This window comes from Phocoena sinus, chromosome X, assembly GCF_008692025.1.
Source record: "Phocoena sinus isolate mPhoSin1 chromosome X, mPhoSin1.pri, whole genome shotgun sequence".
Lineage (NCBI taxonomy): Eukaryota > Metazoa > Chordata > Mammalia > Artiodactyla > Phocoenidae > Phocoena > Phocoena sinus.
This window is the reverse complement of record NC_045784.1, coordinates 42,884,629-42,906,677: the sequence shown is the minus strand read 5'-3', so window position 1 is coordinate 42,906,677 and position 22,049 is coordinate 42,884,629. Positions and strand designations below refer to the sequence as shown.

Below are 22,049 nucleotides of genomic sequence, written 5' to 3'. Positions count from 1 at the left end.
TGCCAAACTATTTTCCACAGAGGTGGTACCACATTAATATTCCCAAAAGCAATTCATGAAAGTTCCAATTTCTCCATACCCTTGCCAACATTTCAGAAAACATAACTTCTTTCAGAAAAAAGAGGAGGGAACACTTCCCAACTCATTTTATTAGGCAGCATTACCCAAATACTAAAACCAGAAAATGATATGACAGAAAAAACTGAAGACCAATATCCTTCATGAACATGACACAAAAATCTTCATTAAAATATTAGTTATATGTATAAATATATAAATGTATTTTATATATTTATATTTATAAAGATATAAAAATATACAATTTATAAAAGATTTATAAAAATATACAATTTATAAGAGATGCGTATACACATGTATACACGTACATACAAACACATATGTATTTCACATATCACAACAATGAGGGGTTCATGCCAGGAGTGCAAGGCTGTTTCAACATTTGAAAATCATTTTCATTCACCATATTAATGGACTAAATAAGACAAGCCATATAATCATCTCAGTAGATGCAGAGAAAGCATTTGATAAATACCCACTTATGATAAAAACTCAAAGCAAATTCAGAACAGAATGGAAATTCCTTAACCTAATAAATGGAATCTACAGACACCCTACAATTTACATCATACTGAATGGTAAGAAATTGCATGCTCTCGTTCTAAGATTAGAAACAAGGCAAGTATGTCTTCTCTGATCACTCCTATTCAATATTCTGCTGGAAGTCCTAGACAGTGCTATATTAGATAAGAAAAGGAAATACAAGACATTCAGATTGGAGAGAAAGAAAGCTGTATTTTCAGACAACATTATTGTCTATGTAGATAAAAATTTAAAGTCTAGAGAAAAGCTCCTAGAACTAGCAAGTTTGGCAAGATTTCAGGATACACTGTCAAATATACGAGTCAATTATATCCTACATACCAGCTATGAACAATTGGAATTTGAAATTTAAAAATATAACACATGTTAAAAAAACACAAAAAACAAAAATATAACACACATAATATGACCACAAGGACAAACTAATTAGGTATATATCTAACAAAATATGTACAGGATCTGTATACTGAAAAAATCATCAATGAAAGAAATAAAATATCATGTAAATAAATGGAAAGATAGGCCATGCTCATGGATTGTAAGACCCAATATAATTAAAATGCCAATTCTTCCCCAATTTGATCTATAGATGCAATGTAATTCCAATTAAATTCCCAACAAGCATTTTAAAGTTATTTTTTAGCTAATTCTGCAGTCAAATGCTCTACCCCTGAGCTATACCCCACCACCCTTGACAAGCTAATTCTAAAACTGTTATGGTAAAATAGAGGAGCAAGAATAGCTAAAACAATTATGAAAAACAAAATTGGAGGATTTGCACTACCCAATTTCAAGACTCACTGTAGAGCTACAGTTATCAAGACAGTGTGGTAATGACAAAAATCCAGAAACACAGATCAGTGGAACTGAATAGAGAATAGGGAACCCCAAAATTGGCCCACAGAAATGGAGTTAACTGTTTTTCTTTCCTGTCAAGATAAAGAAGTGCAAATAAGCAAGGGCTGGGAGAAGGCTAAAGGAACCCCGTAGTACTGGGTTCAAGTCAGGAATATCAGCATGAACTCATGTTTCTTTTAAAACATATACAGATAGATAGCTAAAGAAATAAAAATAAATATGTGTATAAATGGGTAGGATACATACATGTAGTTCCTAGCTCTTTGACACTCCTAGCAGTGACACACCAGTAGCAATAAACATACATAATGCCGAGAGCTTGGTTTCTAAATGCCACTTTCCAACAAAAGAAACCAGATCTCCTTGGAGAAATTAATAGCTGATTCTAGGTCTGGATCAGGGAAATTACAAGATGAGCCTGGACTTTCTTATAGTTCCAGTAAGTAAGGAAGTACCCTCCTCCACGATAAAATGATGGGGGCATGTTAAAGGGACTCAGGAGGCAAGCTGAAAGACCTAACAATGGCCAAACCTATAATAATTTGTGCCACATAATACATAATGTAGTACTGGATTATAATACAAAGAATAGAAAAGACAAATATTCCTTATAGAGGAGTGCCAGTTAATAAATGTAGAAGCAATGAGGGAAAGAAAATCACTGTTAGAACAAAACAAGAGCCATTGATGAACGCTAAAATTAATGGATGAAACTTTAAGGAGAAACAGATATTTGCACAACCTCAAAATATTTCCCTTGTGGTAGTTTTAACATATGACTACAAACTCTTTGATGCCCCTCCATCCAGAAGGTAGAGCTTAATCGCCCTTTCCTTCAGTATGAGGACTTTTGAGTCAGTGAAGAGTATAGAAAGAGGAAAAACAGTAACTTTACAACAGAGAAACTTGGGAGACACCACCATAACAAAGTGACCAAGGTTAATGTCACTTAGTAATATCACTTAGTAATAAGTCACGTTCATATAATCTGTCCCCTGAAATAATGCAATAAGAAGGGCACATAATCTCTGTGATATCCATCCCCCAAATCCATAACCTCAATATGTTCATGATAAAACATCAGACAAATGCAAATTGAGGAACATTTCTACAAGACTACTTATCATGTCTACAAGACTAATCTTCAAAAGTGTCAAGATCATGAAAGATAAAGACCAAAGAAGCTGTCACAGGTTGGAGGAGACTGAGGAAACATGACAACTCAAGGCAATGTGATAAACTGCATTGGATCCTGGAACAGAAAAAAGGTTGGTGTTCAGTAAAGGATAAACCTTGCCCAAAGAAAGGCTTGGCCCCTTCACCCAGCTCCTAGGAGGTAACCTCTAAGCCCTTGGAGTGTCCTGCCTGATAAGAGTGTCTGTTACCTGGGAGCCTGGAGCCATGCTGGGTAGTCTATGCCTAGGTAAGGGTTTTGAGCCATGTGGTATCAGTTCAGCCTCTGGAAGGGCTGGAGACTATATATAAGTGTGTGTGATGGGAAAATACATACTTGCTAAAACGGATCAAAAGAAAAAAAAGTGGCTATTAATATAAGAATTTTACCATGATAGAGTCATTTCATAATGAAAAAAGGGCGTACTCAACAAATGGACATAACAGTCCTAAATGCTGTATACCTAATAACAGAGCTTCAAAATAGATAAAGCATCAACTGTATAACTGAAAGGAGAAATAGAAAGAAGCACAATGTTAGTTGGAGATTTCAATACCTCTCCCTCAATAACTGATAGAATGGACATAAAATCAGTAAGGCTACAGAAGACTTGAATCATACTATCAAAGATCTTAATTCATATTTATAGATCATGCCACATAACAAGAGAAAAATACATTCTTTACAAGTGTGCATAAAACTTTTACCAAGATAGACCATATTCTGTACCGTAACAGAAGTCTCAATTAATTTATAAGTATTCAAGTCATACAAAGTATATTCTCTGATCACAATGGAATCAAATTATAAATCATAACAGAAAGTGGAAAATTCTAAAATATCTGGATACTGTAACACACATCTAAATAACACACGGGACAGAGAAGACATCCCAAGGTAAGTTAGGAAGTATTTTGAACTGAATGAATATGTAAAGACAACATATCAGTATATATTAGATGCTACTAAATGAGTGCTTAAAGGGTTATTTATATCACTAAAGCTTTATACTACAAAAGAAGAAACGTCTCAAATTAGTGACTCAGCTTCAACCATAAGAAGCTAGAAAAAGAAGAGCAAATTTAACTCAAAGTAAGCAGAGAAAAGAAATAATAAACAAGGGAACATAAATAAAATTGAAGACAGAAAAACAATAGAGAAAAATCAATCACACCAAAAGCTGGATATTTGAGAAAAATCAGTAAAATTGATAAATCTCTAGCCAAACTGCCCAGAAGAAAAATGAGACACAAATTACTAATATCAAGAATGGGAGAAGGGAACATCGCTTCAGATCCTCCAGATTTTATTAAAAGGATAAAAAAGGAATATGATGAACAACATTTTGCTCCTAAATTAGACAACTTATGTGAAATAGACAAATTCTTTGAAAAATACAAACTACTAAAGCTCAGTGAAGAAAATGATAACCTGAATAGCCTTATAACTGTTAAATTGAATTTTTAGTTAAAAACTTTTTTAAAAAATGAGACATAATTGACATTTAATGTTGTGTAAGTTTAAGGTGTACAACCTGTTGATTTGATACACTTATATACTGGAGCATGATTACCACCATAGCATTAGCTAATACCCCTATGATGTCACATAATTATCATTTCTTTTTGTGGTGAGAACATTAAAGATCCAGTCTCTTAGCAACTTTCAAGTATATAATACAGTATTGTTAACTATAGTCACAATGCCATTCATTAGCTCCCCAGAACTTATTCATCTTCTAACTGCAAGTTTGTACCCTTTAACATCTCCCCATTGCCTCACCCCTCCCAGTTCCTTGTAAACACCATTTTGTTCTCCCAGTTCCTTGTAAACACCATTTTGTTCTCTGTTTCTATGAGTTTGGTTTTCTAAGATTCCACATATAAGTGATATCGTACAGTACTTGTCTTTCTCTGTCTGACTTCCTCACTTAGCATAATGCTATTAAGGTCCATCCATGTTGTCACAAATGGCAGGATTTTCTTCTTTTTCATGAATAATATTCCATGAAATATACACCACATCTTTTATAAAAGAATACCAGTGCCAGATGGCTTCACTGGCAAATTCTACCAAACATTAAAGGAAGACATAACACCATTTCTACACCAAATCTTCCAGGGGAGGGACCACTTCCCAACTAATTCTATGAAGTCAGCATTATCCTGATACCAAAAGCAGACAAAGAAAATATAAGAAAACTAAAAACCAACATCCTAAATAAGAATACATGCAAAAATTCCTAACAAAAACTTTAGCAAATTGAGTCCAGTGATATATAAAAATGATAATACATCATGACTAAGAGGGGTTTAATTCCAGAAATGCTAGATTTATTTAACTATCAAAAATCAATATAATCAATGTAATTTGACAGATTAACAAATTAAAAAAGAAAAGCTATATGATTGTCTCAATAGCTGGAGAAGAAACATTTGACAAAATCCAACATCTCTTCTTGATAAAAACTATCAACAAATTAGTAATAGAGGTAACTTCCTCAACCTGATAAAGAGCATATACGAAAAACCCACAGCTAACATACTCAAAGGTGAAAGACTAAATATTTTCTTCCTAAGATCAAGAAAAAGGCAAAGATATCCACTCTGATCACTTCTATTCAACATTGTACTGTAGCCAGTACAATAAGACAAGAAAATAAATAAAAGGCACCTATACTGGAAAGGAAGAAGCAAAACTACCATTTCTCACAGATGACATGATTGTCTTTGTAGAAAAGCTTAACAGGATCAACAATAGCTACTAGAACTAATAAGTGAGCTTAGCAAGGTTATGGGATACAAGATCAACATGTGAAAGTCAATTGTATTTCTCTATCCTAGCAAATAACTATTGTAAATTTAAAAATAATTAATACCATTTAAAGTAATATAGGCATATGAAATACTTAGGGATAAATTTGACAAAATGTATAAAACTTGCATACTAAAAACTACAAAACACTTCTGAGAGAAATGAAAGGAGACCTAAATAAATGGAAATATATACCCTGTTCATGGATCTGAAAACTCAATATTATTAAAATGTCAATTATTTCCAAATAGATCTATAGATTCAATTCAATCCCAATCAAAACCCAAGCAGGCCTTTTATAGTAACCAACAAGCTGATTCTAAAATTCATATGGAAATTTAAAAGACCTAGAATAGCCAAAACAATTGTGGAAAAGAAAAGTAAAGTTGGAGGACTTTACACTATCTGACTTCGACTTATTATGAAACTACAGTAATCACTAATGCTAGAGTAATACAGAAGTTACAACAATGCCAACAGTGGTACTGGCAGTAAGATAGACAAATGGAAAAACAGAACTGAAGTACTTCCAGAAATACAACCAATCAACTGACTTTTTTACAGAAATGACAAGGCAAGTCAATCGAGGGAGGATAATTTTTTTTAAACAAATGGTTCTTGAACAATTGGACAGCCATATGCAAAACAAAGTGAACCTAAACCGTTTCCTAAGACCATATACAAAATTAAATCAAAATGGATAGCAGGACTAAATGTAAGAACCAATATTATAAAATGTCTAGAAGAAAGCATAGGATAAAGTCTTAGTGACCCTGAGTCTTGCAAAAATTTCTTAACCATGACTCAAAAAGCATGAACTATAAGGAACGTATAAATGAACTGGACTTATTAAAATTAAAAACTTTTGCTCTTCTGTTATTCAAATGAAAAGGCAAACTTGGGAGAAAATGTTTGCAAAATATATATATCCAACAAAGGACTTATATCTAGGATATATAAAGAACTCTTACAACTGGGCAAAATATTTGAAAAGATATATCAACCAAGATGATATATAGATTGTAAATAAGCACAAGATGATCTATAGCATTAGTTATTAGGAAAGTGTAAGTTAAAACCACAGTGAGACACCACATGACTCCCACAAAAATGGCTAAAATTAAAAGGAATAATAATTCCTAGTGAGGGCAAAAATGTGAAGCAAATGGAACACTTATATGCTGCTGGTGGAAATGTAAAATGGTACAGCACTTTGGAAAACAGTTTGCAAATTTCTTAAATAGCTAAATATACACTCAGTATATGACCAAACTATTCAATCCTAGGTATTCACACAAGAGAAATGAAAGCTACATCCACACAAAGACTTGTATTCAAATGTTCATATCAGTTTTATTTGTAATAGCCAAAAACTAGAAACAACACAGATTTCTATCAACACATGAATGGATAAACAAATTTGGTACATCTATACAATGAAATACCATTTAGCAGTAAAAAGTAATTACTATAGATACATGTAACAACTAAAACGAATCACAAAATAATTATGCTGAATGAAAGAAGCAAAACAAAACAAGAATGCCTACAGTACAATTCCATTTATATAAAATTGTAGAAAATTCCAACTAATTTATAGTGAGAAAAAACAGATCAGTGGTTTCCTGTGGATGGGGGGAAGGGTGTGGGGAGGGAGGGTTGGATGACAAACGGGCATAAGGAAACTTTTATGGGTAATGGATATGTTATTTTTATTGTAGTGATGGTTTTAAAGGTACATACATATGTCAAAACTCATCAAATTGTACACTTTAAACAAGTTCCATTTACTGTATGTTATTATACCTCAATAAAGTTGTAAAATATATTTTGGAGACAATGAGAGAAATTTGAAAATGGACTGGATATATCGTATTAGATATCATATGAGAATTAGATTGATAATGATGATCTAGTTATGGGGGAGAATGTCCTTATTTTTAGGATATGGATGCTCAAATATTTGAGTGTAATGTTATAATGTCTATAACTTACCATCAATTATTCAGGAAAAAATTTACATATACATTGTTGAATCTAGATGAAAGTTGTATGTGTGTTCATTGTACTGTTCTTTCAGTATTTCTACATGATTGAAAATTGACATAATTAAAACGTGGGGAAAACACAATATTGTTATATTGATTTATTGCCCATCCTCGTCTTAGGAAGAGAGACATTACCTTTATTGTCCTAGAATGTAAGTAAATCTTCTCTGGGAATGTCTCCAGGGAGGGAGACATTCTCTATCTTTACTCTTCTGGAATGTAAATAAACCTGAGCACACTGGCTGTTAATGTCTAGACATTAAGAATTCATGGAGAATTATCTCTGAACAGGAGGCTAGAGCCAATCACAAACAACCAAAAAGAATAATGAAATGAATGTATGAAACGAATGTATGAAACGAATGTAGAGTGGTAAGAAATGGACGGAGAAGATGACAAAGACACATTACATATGAATACTTGATGTCCCTGAAGAAAAGAGATGGACCAGATAAAAAAGTTAAACAAAATAAAACTTCCCTGAAATAAAAGGCTTGAATCATGATTGGAACAGCTAACTATAACCCAGTTAAAATTAGCTCACAAAAATCAAGACTAAGGCATATGCTTCTAAAGATCCTTAACTTCCAGCATAAAAAAAGAATCACGTGGCAGAAACATACAAGAAAAATATCAGGTTAATCTAAGATTTCTCAATGGTACCACTCAATTTTAGAAGAGCAATGCTTACCAAGTTCTCAGGAAAAGAAAGTGTAACTTTAACAATCAGGGTTCAATCAGGGAAGTGGATTCATTATGAGTATTATGGAATAAGGAATTTTTATATGAATTAGATCATGCACAATTGTGGGAGTAGCTGGGGAAGTAAAGGTATGGAAGGGGAAGCTGGAAGATTAGAGAAGTCACGAAACCAGCCCTTTTGAAACACTGGCATGGGTGGATAAGTCAGTGCTTGCAAGAAAATCTGAGAAGCCAGGCACATCCAGCTGCTTAAGTGAGACTGTGAAAGGGGAGCTGATGGAGAAATATATGAAGAGCTGTTGCCTTTGTGGGTTGCAGCTAGGCATCTGGTGGCAGGCCTGGGGCCACTGTAGGTAAGCAGGGCTGGGAGATAGAAAGGGCTGAATACAGAGTGGAAGAGAGTGAGGAAAAATTAAGACCTTCCAGGTATCTCTGCATCTGTCCTTCCCTATATCTAATCTCAAACTTTTGGAGTAATAATTGTTCCTTCACTTTGACCTCCTGAATCTCATGCAATTTCTATTTTTGGCCGACTCTAACCTGGAGTCACACAGGATTCTTGAAAACACATTTCTCAGCATAACCCAGACAACAGTAGAATACAGCCCAATAACCTAATTTTTTTTTCTACTGGAAAAGTTTTGTGGTGAAGTAACACCACCTGGGTTCAGAAACTCCTTCAAATTTGCTCAATTTTTTTCCTTAGTTAAATTCACTTCTAAAATAACACTCACCAAAGTTAATAATGACCTCCTTGTCACAAAATCCAAGCACCGGTTTTCTTTCCTCATGTGAATTGACCTCTAGTGTGGACAGTTCCTCCACTGAAACACTCCTTGGAAACACTCTGTTCTCTGTGAACCCCTTGCTCACCTGGTATGTTTTCACCTCTCCAGCTGTTCCTTCCCATTATCCTCTGTAGATGAATCTTTCTTGGCCTGGTCCTCAAATGCTGATAGCACAAGCCTTGGTCCTCGGCCTGCTTTCCCTGTCACTCTAAACATTTTCTTTAGGTAGTTGGATGAGACTAAGATACCACACACAAGCTCTCAAATCCTGCCCAAGCATAGAGAATGGTAGGGGGGACTTGGCAGGCTCAGGAAGTGGCGTGTATCTAGTATTCATCAAGAACTTCTCCCCACACATAGTTCTAAGTGCTTTACACAGATAAGTGCATCAACTTCTTGTTATGAGTAATTGTGTACCCCCCAAAGATATGTTGAAGTCCTAACCTCCAGTACCTCAGAATGTGACCTTACTTGAAAACAGAGTCTTTACAGAAGTAATCAAGTTAAAATGAGGCCAGTAGGGTGGGCCTAATCCAATATGACTGGTATTCTTATTTTAAAAAAAGGGAAAATTAGACACAGAGACAGACTAGCAGAAGGAACATGATGTGAAGACGCACGGGAAGAAAATGGCTGTATGACTGGAGTGACGTATCCACAAGCCAAGGAATGACTGAGACTACCAAAAACTAGGTGAGAGGCACAAAACAATTCCTTCTCTAGTGCCTTCAGAGGGAGTGTGGCCCCGCTGACACCTTAATTTCAGACTTCTGCCCTCACAATACGTTTCTGTTGTTTTAAGCCACTCAGTTTGTGGTACTTTATTACAGCAGCCCTAGGAAGTTTATACACATCTCATGTCAAATCTATGAGATAGGTACTGCTGTGAACATCCATCCTTTACAGCTGAAGAAATCAGGACAGAGAGGTTAACTAACCTGTTCAAGGTCACATAGCTAGTAACTGGTAGAGCCAGGATTGAAACCCTAGCTGACTGGTTCCTGAGCCTATCTACCCAACCACTATGCAAATTGCCTCAATATTTTGAACAGCATTGCTCCTAAGTTGAAAAGGGGGTGTATAAATAAATCTTAATATACAAATGGTTGAATAAATTATTGCATATCCACGCCACGAACTATCATGCAATCATTGAAAAGCGTTATTGTTGAGTAATAAAGCAAGCAGAGATAGTTGTGTGACATGATCCCATATTTGAAAATCAAGGAAGAAAACAATCCTTATACAGCTTCTGTCTGATTATAAGCATGTAACATATGTATATCTATATACAATTATGAGCACAGATTAAAACATGAAAGTGTTCATAGTGGTTAATTAGTACTGGTTATCTGTTGGAGATAAATAGTGGAGGAGGAAATTCAGTAAATAATAAATGTATTAGTTAGCTTTTTCTCGGTAATAAGCCACCCAAAACTTAGTGGCTTAAAACAATCAACATTTTAATCCACGATTCTGTGAGTTGTCTGGGATGGGTGGGGTGGATGGCAGAGCTTTTCTAGTCTAGGCCAGTGTATTACTATTGTAATCTATTACTATCTAACAAATTACCCTAAAATTCAGCAGCTTAAAACAACATCTATTATTTCACGGTTTCTGTGGGTCAGGAATTCAGGTGAGGCTCAGAAGGGTGCCTCTGGCTGAAGGTCTCTCATAAGGTTGCAGTCAAGCTGTAAGCTGAGGCTATGGTCTTATGAGAAGGCTAGACTGGAAAAATATGCTCCGAAACTCACTCATGTGGGTCTCCCCATAGGGCTGCCTCATGCTTCCCCTAGAGTAAGCCCTCTGAGAGTGACAGCATCCAAAATGGAAGCCCCCATCTTTCTGTAACCTAATCTTGGACGTGACATCCCATTACCTCTGCCTCATTCTATTCACTAGAACCAAGTCACTAATCCAGCCCAAACTCAAGGGAACAGAATTACACAAGGGTGTAGATACCAGGAGGTGGGGATAATTCAAGGTCATCTCAGAGGCTGCCGACCACAGTAGGCTTGATCATGGCTAGATGGATAGAATGGCTTCATTCACACATCTGGCAGATGAAATATGGTTGGTCTAGGGCACCTCAACTGGGATGGCTCATCTCTGCTCCATCACTGCTCCGTAAGGTCTCTCATCCTCTAACAGCATAATCCAGGCTTTTTCACACTTGGGCTCAGGATTTCAAAGAGCAGCAAGAGTGGGCAAACCTCAGTGTGCAAGTATTTCTCAAGCCTCTGCTTGTGTCATATTTGCTAATGTCCTACTGGCCAAAGAAGTGGCCAAATCCAGTTTCAAGGGCTGGAGAAATGGACTCTACCTCTTGGGTGAAGTGGCAAAGTCATATTGAAAGGTGGCATATATTCTGATGGTAGTGGCTAAAGGAGACCATCCAGACTTCTGGATTCTGGCTAGAATGTAGACACCTGAAAAGAGCTCCTATTCTTATAATTAGAAAAAATTCAGGTAATCTACAAAATCATAACTTTTCTTGAACTCATCATAGAGTAACCAACTAGCTTGATATATAAGACAAATGCCTCAAAGGAGACAGGAAGTTATCACTGGTCACCTATGGCAGAGCAGGAAGGAAGATGGGTCTACCACACCAGCAGTAAGAATTCAGCAAGAATTTTAAATAAATTTCTAAAGGCTGAGTGTGGGATAGTGTGAGAATATAGGACCTCTGAGAGCTGGAGACCTAGGTGTAGTTAGCCCCCATTTGCAGGTTCTTCTCCACAGACCTCCACTGGGTGCTCACAAGAAACACTGGGGATAGGGTGGGATTGGAGAAAGCCTCTCTCAGTGGTGTAGGCCTGCAAGGGGACAGCTGCTGATACAGAAATGGCACAAAGCCCCAATGGGGCCCTATTCCCCTACAAAACAAAAGCCTTAAGCCACTGGGGGAAGTGCAGCAAACCTTGTTGCCCACAGGACATAGGTGAAGATCCACTGTGGCTAGAGGAAAGGAAAAGGGAAAAAACCTTCCACTCACAGAGGAAGGGCAGGAAACCATCCTAGGCCCAGACCATTTAAGGCTTTATACTAATGGGGAGGGCAGGATCACCCTCCAAGACCTAGGGATACAGGGCCTGCCTAAGACTGAGGCTGGCCCAGGACAACTCCTGTCCCCCCACTCATCAGGTCACCAAGACCCAGGTAATAATAGAAGTCTACTACTAAGGGAGAAGCAAGAGCATAGCGAGGGAGTCTCTCTGAGATGCAGGCACACAGGAAACACCTAAAGGCAAGGGTGGTTCAGGAATATTGAGAAAAATTATCTGGAAAACCAGTGCCTACTCTAAGCACAAGGTAACACTAGAGAAATTTGAAGTCATTGACACACTGTAGGTAAAGAGAGCAACAAAACCTAAACCCAGCCTAAATCCTGACTAGATGGACTCAATTCCCCTATGCTAATGACCTATAAGGAAAGCAGCCATTATCTACTCCCAGGAATAAATATTTACCTTAGTTTCTACTCTCCTACATACAACATTGGACATTCAGCCAAAAATTACATGCAAAACAGCAAGAGAAAACAATCCACTGTCAAGAGACAAAGCAATCAACAGATCCAGACTCAGTTGATCCAGTTGTTGGAACTGTCAAACAGGGAATTTAAAATAACAATGATTAATTAATATGTTAAAGAGGGTAGTGGAAAATGTAAACAACAGGTATGAACAGATGGGGAATTTCAGCAGAGAGAATGGAAATACTAGAAATGAAAAGAAAACATAACTGAGATGAAGAATGCCTTCAATGGGTTCATCAGTGGATCTAACAGAGCCAGGGTAGGGGTTAAAAATCAGTGAACTTGAAGATAGGTTAATAGAAATTATCCCAACTGAAACACAAAGCAAAATAATGACTGAAAACAGGCATACATATAAGGATAGAAATTTGTAGCATTTTCTGTCTAACAGTCTCTCTTCTGGTCATAAATTATTTACATTATCATACCATGCAAAATATGTTCACCTCCATTCCAAGACCTCTAAACGTTTATCCCAAATTATAGCATCAGGCTCAAATCTAAGACCTTAAGTCTTCTGCATCAGGTTCAGATATGGCTGAGGCTCCTCGGGTGCAGTTTCTCAGTTTCTTGATCCAGAGACCTGTGAGTTAAATGACAATTTATATGACCACCCCCCCCAACCCAACACACACACACACACACACATAAATATAAATACAATGAGATAGGGACAGGATAACTGCAACAGATACTCCCATTCAAAAAGGGGAGGAACAAGAGGCACATATGTCACTGTTCCATAATAATTCTGAAATCCCAGACAGCAAATATTGTCAGGTATCCCTGCCCCAGGGGCAAATAATGTTTCTTGCTTAGGTCACAGTTCTACCTGGGAATGGCTTCCCAGTCCATTTTAGTACATCGTTCTTGGGTCTTCTGAGACAGCCTTCTTTTCCCATAAGAAATGGCCCATGTTTGCAGCTGAGTAACTTTCTCAGCTTGCTTCCTGTTCACAGAAGTTAGAGAGGGGAGTCCAGAGGCCACTTTTCATTTTGGACTGTTTCAGTCCCTTTAAGTCCAACCTGGAGGTAGTTTTGCTAGTAAAACTCTATTAAAAATGTTAAAAGTTTCTATGAATCTGGTTTGTATTTACTCCGTGTCCCAAATGCGACATCAACAATTCTTTTTACCCTCCCTACTTTGAGCAGTGTGTCAGGCTACTGGGAAAATGTTGTGAAGTTTTAAGAAGCTGTTTGACTTAGCTGAGAGAGTCTCCTAAACTCCAACTTAAATATTTCACACATTTTAACAAAGGGTCTTAGAGCCACATCTACGATTTGATCTCTACCCTTGGGCCATTTTTTCACCTTGAGAATATTTTGGTGGCTGGAGAGACTGGAGATGTGAAGCAGTTATTTTCAACCCAGCCAAGTCCTGGCTTTTCTGTTATTTCTTCTGAATTCTGCTCACAAATGGAACAGTTATTTGCTTAGTTCATACTTTTCTTTCTGTATCTTATCACATGCAGCTAAAAGAAGCAAACTGATAATTCCAACATTCTGTTGGAAATCCCTTTAGCCAGATCCACAAGTTCATTTGGTACATTCTCTATCTTTCCACAGAGGATGGTGACTGTTTTGCTATTTCTTTCCCTTAACTAAACAACACAGACTGCCATCTTTTCCAGCCTTTCTTAACAGTTTTCCTCATTGTTTTTCCAGTCTCTGCCTGCTGCCCAGGCCCAAAGCTAATGTCACGTCTTATGTTTTGAAACAATACCCCCAGTAGGCGTACACTTTTAGGTATTACTTAGCATTTGCTGTGCAACAGACTACCCCAAACTTAGTAGCTTAAAACAATAATCATTTTATTTATCTCATAATTCTCCAGGTTGGCTGGGATAACTAGTGTGGCTCTTCTGGTGTTGGCTGGCGTGGCTGGGGCTGGAGGTTGATGAAAGCCTCACTCCCATGTCTGGCATTTGGTCTAAGGGGCTTCAGCTGGCCTGGTTCATCTCTGTTCCATGTGGCTTCTCATCCCTCAGTAATCTGAGTTTCTTCACATGAAGGTCTTGGAATTCCAAAGAGCAGCAAGAGAGGGTAAGACTCGAGGCAGGCTTTACACACTTCCCCAGCATCTTCTTGAATCTCTTTGTTAATGTACATTGGCCAAAACAAGTCACATGGCCAAGCTCAGAGTCAAGGAGTAGAGAGAGAGCTCCACCTCTTAATAAGAAAAACAACAGAGTAATATTACAAAGAGGGGTGCATAAAAGGATAGGAGAGATCTATGGCTATTTTGCATTGTACCACAATGAAGGAAGATAAAAATACGATGTCATGGAAACCAGTATGAATGATAGGATTATATGTATGTATTCGTGTAAAATTATATCAGCAGATGTGTGTATATATAAAACCATAATGACTTTAAAACTGTGGATTCACATGAGCAAAATATTCAATAGGAAACATATTTGATAGACACAATTACATTAAATCCAAAAAAAATTTTCAATTCAATTATTCCTCCCATTGTGCAATGTGTTCTGCTGCAAATCCTCTACAGAACTGAGAGCAGGTCTACACATTAAATATATCATTTTGTTGTCCTACCTTTTGTTTTGTTGCCACTTTAAATTGCTTAATATAACACAGTAAACATTACAGTCATTTATATAATTTTGCATACTCCATCTATAAAGAATTTGATAATAACTTGCCTTATATAATACTTTGTACAGGAAGGCTTTTCCTAATGCCTCAAACTGACAGCGTTTTCCCTGGTATGAATTTTATTATATTTTGTGAGGCTGTGAAAATATGGAAGTTCCCCTTCATTCAGTGCATTCTTAGAGGGTCTCTTCCAAATAATTTTTCTCCTCTCAGGTGAAACAGCCTGATGAATTCTTTTTATTATACAATGTATTCATATATGATCGGTCTTGGTTGAATTTTATAATACACACTTAGACCTGATTTCTGTGATAAGGTTTTCTCATTTTCAAGAAACAGGGTTACTTTCATGTATGAATATTGCGATGCATACTCAGAACTGATTTCTGAGTGAAGCCCTTTCCACAGTCACTACATTTATAGGGTTTCTCTCCAGTATGAATTGTCTGGTGTTTATTGAAATTTGACCTGTCAGTGAAGGCTTTCCCACATTCTGCACATATATATGGTTTCTCTCCTGTGTGAATTCGCTGATGTACTTTGAGATGTGGTTTCTTGGAGAAGGATTTCTCACAGTCAGAACATTTGTAAGGCTTCTCTGTAGTATGGATTCTCTGATGTGTAATTAACTCTGACTTCTGGATGAAGGCCCTCCCACAATCAGCACAGACATAGGGTTTCTCTCCAGTATGAATTGTCTGGTGTTTATTAAAATTTGACCTGTCTGTGAAGGCTTTTCCACATTCTGCACATATATAAGACTTCTCTCCAGTATGAGATTTCTGGTGAGTATTGAGATTTGACCTGTTGGTAAAGGCCTTCCCACAGTTAGTGCATATATAGGGTTTCTCTCCTGTGTGAATTCGCTTATGCATCTGGAGTTGTGACTTAGAAGGGAAAGATTTCCCACAGTCACTGCATTCATAAGGCTTCTCTCCAGTATGAATTCTTTGATGTGCAATCAAGTGTGCCTTTTGGATGAAGGCCTGCCCACATTCAGTACATATGTAGGATCTCTCTCCTGTATGAATTCTCTGATGCATTCTGAGCGTTGATTTTTGGGTAAAGGCTTTCCCACACTCACTGCACTTGTGGTGTCTCTCTCCAGTATGAATTTTCTGATGTACATTGAGGGCTGAGTTGAGGGAGAAGCCTTTCCCACATTCACTGCATTCATAAAGTTTTTCTCCAGTATGGGTTGTCTGATGCCTAAGTAGAGATGACACTTGGAAAAATGATTTTCCACATTCACATTTATAGGGTTTTTCTCTAGTATGAATTTTCTCATGCATAATTAATTCTGAATTTTGGATGAACGCCTTCCCACACTCAGAACATATATATAGTTTTTCATCTCTATGAACTCTCAAATATATACTGAGTAGTGGCTTCTGTGTAAAAACATTCACACATTTGCTAAGTTCATGAGGTTTTTCCATAGTATGAATTCTCTGAGGTGCAAAGAGGTGTGACCTCTGGGTGAAGATCTTCCCAAGTTCAGTACACATATTTGCTTTCTCCCCAACAGGAAATTTCAGATTGTGACTGAGTGCTTGTTTGAGGCTGAAGACTTTTCCACATGGATTGCTGTCACAGAATTTCACTCCTGTATGTGTATTTTCATGGTTAGTATAAGAAGAGCTCTGGGTGAAAACTTCATCGTGTCCAATAATTTTATCAAAGTTCTTTGTTGCATTGTTTTTATTATGAATAGGTACATCTAAATTATACTTTAAACTCTTTCCAAATGAGTCACGTTTATGGGATCTTTTCTGTGAAGGAATACAATTTGGGCCTGGATGAACAAATTTTCCACTGTCTTTATATCCATAATCCCATTCTGTATTCAATATTTTCTTATTGATGAAAGCAGCATGACTCAGAGGTTTGTTCTGTTTTTCCTGATAGCTTTTTATCTGTTCAGCACCGTGCCACAGTTCTTCTAAAATGGAATACAATGAATCATCTCTCGTATCTTCACCCTCCATTTCACTATGAAATGAAACTTTTCCAGAAATTCTTTTTTGTGAGGTCTTAATCCCAAACTTTTCATCTAAAAAGAGAATGAAAAAGTAAAATTGACACAAAGAATAGACGGCAGAAGATTAAAAGGTACACATAAATTAATCCAAATTGAACACAGGGAAACCAGTAAATTTGATGATGATGATGACAATGACAGAAAATACATATATAGCACTTATTATGTGCCAAGCTCTTATATGACATGATGTTCCAGGCATTGTTCTAAGAAATATATATATATGAACTCATTTAATCCTTTCAAAAGCCCTATGAGGTATTTTCTATTATTATTCACCATTGTAGATAAGGAAAGTGAAGTTCAGAATGATTTTTTATATATATATATATACATATATATATATATATTCAGTATTGGAGATTGGAGTTCAGCTAAGCAATCTAGCTCTATTTTGGTAGGGGATATCAAGTAGGGTGAAGTGAAGATTAAACAGACAAGGGTTTAAAGGGGAAATTTCTGTGGAGAGCCTAGGCTTGAAGGGGTGACTCAGAGTCTAAGTCCTCATTAGCTTGGCTTGAAGGGGTGACTCAGAGTCTAAGTCCTCATTAGCTTTCAATTCTAAATCCTCACTTATCTCACTGATTCTTGCTTATTAGCAACAATATCAAATTAAGGTGATAAAAAAACAGTTAAATTTGCTAAGAGAGTAGATCCTAAAAGTTCTCATCACAAGGAAAAATTTTTTCTTTCTCTTTTTTGTATCTATATGATATGGATGTTAACTAAACTTACTGTGGCAATCATTTCACAATATATATATATCCAGTCATTATGCTGTACACTTTAAATTTATACAATGCTGTATGTCAATTATATCTCAATAAAACTGAAAAAATTAATTTATTCATGCCTATAGGAAAAATATTGTGATCACAGCCATCTTGACCTATACAAACAATAAATGGATGTCTATACTCCAACTCTCCATCCAGGTGTTATTGTTTTCTTGGAACAAAAATTATATATATTTAACAAGAAGTACAAAATCAGAGAGATGACACACCAACTGTGGTAGACTGAAAGCTGCCCACTAGAATCTGTTTCATCATTCTTTTGCAATAAAAGAGTAGTAGCCAGGCATATGGCTGCCTAGTCATATAACATTTCTCAACCTCCTTTGAAAATTGGTGTGGCCATGTGACAATGTTCTAAACAGAATGTGAGAGAAAAAAACGGGTGCTACCTTCAAACCAGAGCATTGAAACAGTAGGCATGTTTTCTCTATACCTTCTTCTACCCTCTTGCTTACTAAAACCTGGACTTGACAGCAACATGGATTCAAACATGCAGATGCCACAAAGAATCCAAGAGACAGTGGAGTTGAGTAGTGGAAGGAACCTGGATTCATAAATAAGCAGGAGCAACTAGGTTTTCCAATGGCCTGTGATATTAGAGACTTTATATAAGAGAGAAATAAAATTCTGTATTTAAGTCACTGTATCTAATGCTCTCTTTACTACTGTGAATTATCTTTAACACAATTATTATACCATTCTTGCCCAGAGTGGGAATCACAGATTGTTCCATTACCAGTACAGTTCATGAGACATATGCGAATCTCAATAATAATTGTAAAATGAAGAATTACACACTATCTTACCAGCAAGGGTTTTTAGATACTGAGAATGCTCTGAATCATCAAATCCAGTTTTCCCCTGTTAGTCATTTTGATACTGTACTCTGAACACATCTCCCATATAAAATCTCATCCTCTTATTCTTTTTTTTTATTTTTAACATCTTTATTGGAGTATAATTGCTTTACAAGGGTGTGTTTGTTTCTGCTTTATAACAAAGTGAATGAGCTATACATATACATATATCCCCATATCTCCTCCCTCGTGCATCTCCCTCCCACCCTCCCTATCCCACCCCTCTAGGTGGTCACAAAGCATGGAGCTGACCTCCCTGTGCTATGCAGCTACTTCCCACCAGCTATTTATTTTACATTTGGTAGTATATATAAGTCCATGCCACTCTCTCACTTCATTCCAGCTTACCCTTCCCCCTCCCCGTATCCTCAACTCCATTCTCTCAAGTCCATTTTCTATGTCTGCGTCTTTATTCCTGTCCTGTCCCTAGGTTCGTCAGAACCACTTTTTTTTTATTCCATATATATGTGTTAGCATATGGTATTTGTTTTTCTCTTTCTGACTTGCTTCACTCTGTATGACACACTCTAGGTCCATCCACCTCACTACAAATAACTCAATTTCATTTCTTTTTACGGTGGAGTAGTATTCCATTGTATATATCTGCCACATCTTCTTTAACCATTCACCTGTCGATGGACACTCAGGTTGCTTCCATGTCCTGGCTATTGTAAATACAGCTGCAATGAACATTGTGGTACATGACTCTTTTTGAATTATGGTTTTCTCACATATATGCCCAGTAGTGAGACTGCTGGGTTGTATGGTAGTTCTATTTTTAGATTTTTAAGGAACTTCCATACTGTTCTCCATAGTGTCTGTATCAATTTACATTCCCACCAACAGTGCAAGAGGGTTCCCTTTTCTCCACACCCTCTCCAGCATTTATTGTTTCTAGATTTTTTGATGATGGCCATTCTGACCAGTGTGAGATGATATCTCATTGTAGTTTTGATTTGCATTTTTCTAATGATTAATGATGTTGAGCATTCTTTCATGTGTTTGTTGGCAATCTGTATATCTTCTTTGGAGAAATGTCTATTTAGGTATTCTGCCCATTTTTGGATTGGGTTGTTTGGTTTTTTTGATATTGAGCTGCATGAGCTGATTGTAAATTTTGGAGATTAATCGTTTGTCAGTGGCTTCATTTGCAAATATTTTCTTCCATTCTGAGGGTTGTCTTTTCGTCTTGGTTATGGTTTCCTTTGCTATGCAAAAGCTTTTAAGTTTCATTAGGTCTCAGTTGTTTATTTTTGTTTTTATTTCCATTTCTCTAGGAGGTGGGTCAAAAAAGATCTTGCTGTGATTTATGTCATAGAGTGTTCTGCCTATGTTTTCCTCTAAGAGTTTTATAGTGTCTGGCCTTACATTTAGGTCTTTAATCCATTTTGAGTTTATTTTTGTGTATGGCGTTAGGGAGTGTTCTAATTTCATACTTTTACATGTAGTTGTCCAGTTTTCCCAGCACCACTTATTGAAGAGGCTGTATTTTCTCCATTGTATATTCTTGCCTACTTTATCAAAGATAAGGTGACCATATATCTGTGTGGGTTTATCTCTGGGCTTTCTATCCTGTTCCATTAATCTATCATTCTGTTTTTGTGCCAGTACCATACTGTCTTGATTACTGTAGCTTTTTTAGTATAGTCTGAAGTCAGGGAGGCTGATTTCTCCAGCTCTGTTTTTCTTTCTCAAGACTGCTTTGGCTATTTGGGGTCTTTGGTGTTGCCATACACATTGTGAAATTTTTTGTTCTAGTTCTGTGAAAAACGCCATTGGTAGTTTGATACGGATTGCATTGATTGCTTTGGGTAGTATAGTCATTTTCACAATGTTGACTCTTCCAATCTGAGAACATGGTATATCTCTCCATCTGTTTGTATCATCTTTAATTTCTTTCATCAGTGTCTTATAGTTTTCTGCATGCAGGTCTTTTGTCTCTTTAGGTAGATTTATTCCTAAGTATTTTATTCTTTTTGTTGCAATGGTAAATGGGAGTGTTTCCTTAATTTCTCTTTCAGATTTTTCATCATTAGTGTATAGGAATGCAAGAGATTTGTGTGCATTAATTTTGTATCCTGCTACTTTACTGAATTCATTGATTAGCTGCAGTAGTTTTCTGGTAGAGTCTTTAGGATGCTCTATGTATAGTATCATATCATCTGCAAACAATGACAGCTTTACTTCTTCTTTTCCAGTTTGGATTCCTTTCTTTTTCTTCTCTGATTGCTGTGGCTAAAACTTCCAAAACTATGTTGAATAAGAGTGGTGAGAGTGGGCAACCTTGTCTTGTTCCTGATCTTAGTGGAGATGGTTTCAGTTTTCACCATTGAGAACGACGTTGGCTGTGGATTTGTCATATATGGCCTTTGTTATGTTGAGGTAAGTTCCCTCTATGTCTACTTTCTGGAGAGTTTTTATCATTAATTGGTGTTGAATTTTGTCGAAAGCTTTTACTGCATCTATTGAGGTGGTCATATGGTTTTTCTCCTTCAATTTGTTCATATGTTTTATCATATTGATTGATTTGCATATATTGAAGAATCCTTGCATTCCTGGGACAAACCCCACTTGATCATGGTGTATGATCCTTTTAATGTGCTGTTGGATTCTGTTTGCTAGTTTGTTGAGGATATTTGCATGTATGTTCATCAGTGATATTGGCCTGTAGTTTTCTTTCTTTGTGACATCTTTGTGTGGTTTTGGTATCAGGGTGATGTTGGCCTCGCAGAATGAGTTTGGGAGTGTTCCTCCCTCTGCTATATTTTGGAAGAGTTTGAGAAGGTAAGGTGTTAGCTCTTCTCTACATGTTTGATAGAATTCGCCTGTGAAGCCATCTGGTCCTGGGCTTTTGTTTGTTGGAAGATTTTTAATCACAGTCTCAATTTCAGTGCTTGTGATTGGTCTGTTTACAGTTTCTATTTCTTCCTGCTTCAGTCTCAGAAGGTTGTGCTTTTCTAAGAATTTGTCCATTTCTTCCAGGTTGTCCATTTTATTGGCATATAGTTGCTTGTAGTAATCTCTCATGATCCTTTGTATTTCTGCAGTGTCAGTTGTTACTTCTCCTTTTTCAAGACTATTGATTTGAGTCTTCTCCCTTTTTTCCTTGATGAGCCTGGCTAACAGTTTATCAATTTTGTTTATCTTCTCAAAGAACCAGCTTTTAGTTTTATTGATCTTTGCTATCGTT

At 36.7% G+C, this 22,049-nt stretch overlaps 1 protein-coding gene across 3 annotated transcripts in view; it reads right to left on the bottom strand.

Moving 5' to 3' along the window:
* Window positions 1-6,681: 6,681 nt before the first annotated feature.
* The window catches only part of ZNF81 (zinc finger protein 81), an 80,732-nt gene continuing 65,364 nt past the window's right edge, over window positions 6,682-22,049 (bottom strand). For 2 of the 3 annotated variants that reach the window (XM_032620297.1, XM_032620298.1), the window contains one exon: window positions 6,682-17,217. In XM_032620297.1, the coding sequence (XP_032476188.1) occupies window positions 15,512-17,217 (1,706 nt within the window). In that variant the 3' untranslated portion in view covers window positions 6,682-15,511. The remainder of the gene's footprint in view (window positions 17,218-22,049) is intronic. The other variant, XM_032620296.1, reaches the window with a different exon arrangement.